Below are 2,589 nucleotides of genomic sequence, written 5' to 3'. Positions count from 1 at the left end.
TGTGTGTGTGTGTGTGTGTGTGTGTGTGTGTGTGTGTGTGTGTGTGTGTTTCAATCTAAGACTATATGTCAAAATAAACGAATGTTTGACATCCATTACCCGATTATTAATAACTCAATGTGCTCTAGTGGTGTTGTTAAAGAAACAAAACAAATTTAAATTCTTTTAGTGGGAGCAGGTACCTACCAGCTTTAAATCATATAACCTAACCACTCCATCACTGACACCGGTGTATTACACTGGTCAGTGAAGGTTGAATATTCAGGCACTTCTTCAAAGAAAAAAAAATGGTTTTCTTTAACAACACCACTAGAGCACATTAGTTAATTAATCATCGGCTATTGGATGTCAAACATATGGTAATTATGACTCGTAATCAACAGAAGAAACCCGCTACATTTTTTTATGCAACAAGGAATCTTTTACATGCATTTTTCCACATACAGGAAAGCACATACCACGGCCTTTGCCAAGTTGTGGCGCACTGGTTGGAATGAGAAAAACCCAATCAGCTAAATGGATCCAACGAGGAGGTTCGATCCTGCGATGAAAGCACATCAAGCGAGCACTTAACCGACTGAGCTAAATCCCACCCCTCCTTCAAAGACATCCGTGATGTAATGTTGTCTCTTGTGAAGCGTATTGCAGTGTGATTGACATTACACGACCACCATTACACGACCACCGTGATGTAATGTTGTCTCTTGTGAAGTGTATTGCGGTGTGATTGACATTACAGGACCACCGTGGTGTAATGTTGTCTCTTGTGAAGCGTATTGCGGTGTGATTGACATTGCACGACCACCGTGACGCAATGTTGTCTCTTGTGAAGCGTATTGCGGTGTGATTGACATTGCACGACCACCGTGACGCAATGTTGTCTCTTGTGAAGCGTATTGCGGTGTGATTGACATTGCACGACCACCGTGACGCAATGTTGTCTCTTGTGAAGCGTATTGCGGTGTGATTGACATTGCACGACCACCGTGACGCAATGTTGTCTCTTGTGAAGCGTATTGCGGTGTGATTGACATTGCACGACCACCGTGACGCAATGTTGTCTCTTGTGAAGCGTATTGCGGTGTGATTGACATTGCACGACCACCGTGACGCAATGTTGTCTCTTGTGAAGCGTATTGCGGTGTGTTTGACATTGCACGACCACCGTGACGTAATGTTGTCTCTTGTGAAGAGTATTGCGGTGTGATTGACATTGCACGACCACCGTGACGTAATGTTGTCCCTTGTGAAGCGTATTGCGGTGTGATTGACATTGCACGACCACCGTGGTGTAATGTTGTCCCTTGTGAAGCGTATTGCGGTGTGATTGACATTGCACGACCACCGTGGTGTAATGTTGTCCCTTGTGAAGCGTATCGCGGTGTGATTGACATTGCACGACCACCGTGGTGTAATGTTGTCCCTTGTGAAGCGTATCGCGGTGTGATTGACATTGCACGACCACCGTGGTGTAATGTTGTCCCTTGTGAAGCGTATCGCGGTGTGATTGACATTGCACGACCACCGTGGTGTAATGTTGTCCCTTGTGAAGCGTATCGCGGTGTGATTGACATTGCACGACCACCGTGGTGTAATGTTGTCCCTTGTGAAGCGTATCGCGGTGTGATTGACATTACCGGACCACCGTGGTGTAATGTTGTCTCTTGTGAAGCGTATCGCGGTGTGATGGACATTACACGACCACCGTGGTGTAATGTTGTCCCTTGTGAAGCGTATCGTGGTGTGATTGACATTGCACGACCACCGTGGTGTACTGTTGTCCCTTGTGAAGCGTATTGCGGTGTGATTGACATTGCACGACCACCGTGGTGTAATGTTGTCCCTTGTGAAGCGTATTGCGGTGTGATTGACATTACACGACCACCGTGGTGTAATGTTGTCCCCTGTGAAGCGTATCGCGGTGTGATTGACATTACACGACCACCGTGGTGTAATGTTGTCCCTTGTGAAGCGTATTGCAGTGTGATTGACATTACACGACCACCGTTTCCTGGATTTCGTGGGGAATTCCATCAAAGAGTTGTTCATAGCAAGCCATACAATTGCTGCTGTGACTTGGTACTGAACTTATTCATTTATAATGGGTGAACCAGTTTCAGTGAGCATAAGCATTCGGTTCTAAAACGTATCGATATTTATAAACACACAGTTGTTATTCAATTAGCTACCTTTTTATTTGTATTTCTACCCTCCCAGTGAGCAATAAACTGGCCGCTCAGTAGCTAAATTCACTGCACGTCCGTTAAAGACTGTACCATGCATCAGCAGTAAATATTAACTACGTAATCTGTTTCGGTGAGGGAAACGTTTAGTGGTATTGCTTACAGCAAAAACGTTCCAACACAAAACTTTTCAGTGTTTTATCAAAACATATATTTTGTTCAACAAAACATGTACTAATAATAATTTATAAAACAATATTTTAAATATTTTAAGGCCTTTAGAACCAATGTTAACAGACAACTTTTTATGAGTGGGTTACGGTCAATCTTGCTTTCTTTGCTCGTTTTAACTTTATTTTTACGAACATTTCTGTGAGTATGACAGATATTTCTTTACTTTCCTCAT

General features: G+C 43.6%; 1 protein-coding gene across 1 annotated transcript; it reads right to left on the bottom strand.

Annotated features, from left to right (window-relative positions):
* Positions 1 to 600: 600 nt before the first annotated feature.
* On the bottom strand, positions 601 to 2,049 carry LOC121389729. Its single transcript, XM_041521380.1, has one exon. The coding sequence runs from the start codon at positions 2,047 to 2,049 to the stop codon at positions 601 to 603; it is 1,449 nt and encodes a 482-aa protein (XP_041377314.1).
* Positions 2,050 to 2,589: the final 540 nt, after the last annotated feature.

This window comes from Gigantopelta aegis, chromosome 15 (genome assembly GCF_016097555.1).
Source record: "Gigantopelta aegis isolate Gae_Host chromosome 15, Gae_host_genome, whole genome shotgun sequence".
NCBI classification, from domain to species: Eukaryota; Metazoa; Mollusca; class Gastropoda; order Neomphalida; family Peltospiridae; genus Gigantopelta; species Gigantopelta aegis.
This window is presented reverse-complemented; position numbering and strand designations above follow the sequence as displayed.